The following is a 1,488-nucleotide window of genomic DNA, read 5'->3' on the forward strand; positions in this document are numbered from 1 at the left end:
GCCCCGCTGTCCCTGTCCCTGTCCCAGCCCCGCTGTCCCTGTCCCAGAGTCCCTGTCCCAGCCCCGCTGTCCCCACGCTCGGGGCTGTGCGGTGCACAGGGAGCGGCGCTCTCCGGCCCTGGGGGAGCAGCAGCAGCAGCAGCAGCAGCACAGGGATCATTCCCATCACAGCACCACTCGCTCCTGCCACATTCCAGCTTTTATTGAGTTTGGATTGGGGGTCAATAAATACTGCAGAACTGCCTGAAGCCCACTGAGCTGGAGCAGGGAGCGAGGGCAGGAGCAGGACATTGATAAGGGGTTTAAAAGATCTAAGAACTAGCTGGGTGGAGAAACAGCTCCCTGAAAAGAGATGGCAGGTGACCTTCACCAGTGGCATGTGGCCCTCACGGGACGGCACCTGAGCCGTGGCCAAGGACAGCACTGGCCCCTGCCAGGAAACTGCCTGAGCACAGTTAGACTAAATCAGTGAATTTAATGCAGAATAAAATGCAGGGCAGCAGCTCTGCCTTTCCCAGCCTGGGTGGAGGAGGCAGGCAGTGCCAGGAGGAACCCCCCTCCACCCGTCTGCTCCCTCCAAAGGCTGTCTGGAAAGGGCAGAGCAGGGGCCCAGAGAGGGAGCAGCGCTGGGAGGAGGCTGTGGCAGGGTGGGGACACCGCAGCAGTGTCCCCAGCTGCTCCTGTGGCCTGGCAGACACTGCACACACCTGCCCGGGGGGTTCCCAGCCGTGCTCCCACGAGGAGCAGCCCCGGGAGAGCGCAAGGCTCAGCCTGGCGTGCCCAGGACAGACCCGTGAGCAGCACCAGCACCTCCCCGGCCCCGCAGGGCTCCGTGGAAGGCCAGAGCACTGAAATCCCTGGGAAGCCCAGCTGCTAAAGCGATGCTCACCCATCCCTGTGCCCCACCCCTGCGGATGGGGAAGCTGCCCTACCCCCTCCCAGCCCCAGCCCTCGGCATCCTCTCGTCACTCCCACTGCTCCCAGCACAGCAGCCCCAGGCAGGTGGAGCGGCTCTGGAATGGCTTAGGAGCCACACATCAGGCACTCCTCCCTGTTCTCCAGGGAGCACACCATGGCTGCCTTGTTCCTCTCCTTCTCCTCCTCCTCCCTGGACGCCTTCTCGCGCTCCCGCAGCTTCTCCTTGTTGAGGGTGAACTGGATGGGGTTGGCAGCTGGCTTGGTGCGCAGGTAGTACATGCCAGTCTTCAGGCCCTGGGGGCAGGGGGAGCCTCAGGGCTGGGAGCAGCACGGCAGGCACCCCCAGCTCTGCAGATACTCCAGGGGAAGCAGCAAACAGCCCTTCCCAGAACCCCTGACACCAACCAACCTGCTGTACCACAGCTGATCAGTCCCCAAATTTATCGGGCCCCATTTGCTGGGAACAACCCCCCAGTCCTGGGTCCTGCTCTTCTTTTTGGGAACAAGACCCCAACCCCGGGTGATGCCCCAGGGGGAAGGACCCCCTGCCCCAGGTGATGCCCCAGGAGG

At 63.5% G+C, this 1,488-nt stretch overlaps 1 protein-coding gene across 1 annotated transcript in view; it reads right to left on the minus strand.

Annotated features, from left to right (window-relative positions):
- Positions 1 to 181: 181 nt before the first annotated feature.
- The window catches only part of RRM1 (ribonucleotide reductase catalytic subunit M1), a 17,225-nt gene continuing 15,918 nt past the window's right edge, over positions 182 to 1,488 (minus strand). Inside the window, exon 18 of the mRNA XM_015634593.2 lies at positions 182 to 1,229. Within this exon, the coding sequence (XP_015490079.1) occupies positions 1,024 to 1,229 (206 nt within the window). The 3' untranslated portion in view covers positions 182 to 1,023. The remainder of the gene's footprint in view (positions 1,230 to 1,488) is intronic.

The sequence above is a fragment of the Parus major genome, chromosome 1 (genome assembly GCF_001522545.3).
Source record: "Parus major isolate Abel chromosome 1, Parus_major1.1, whole genome shotgun sequence".
NCBI lineage: Eukaryota > Metazoa > Chordata > Aves > Passeriformes > Paridae > Parus > Parus major.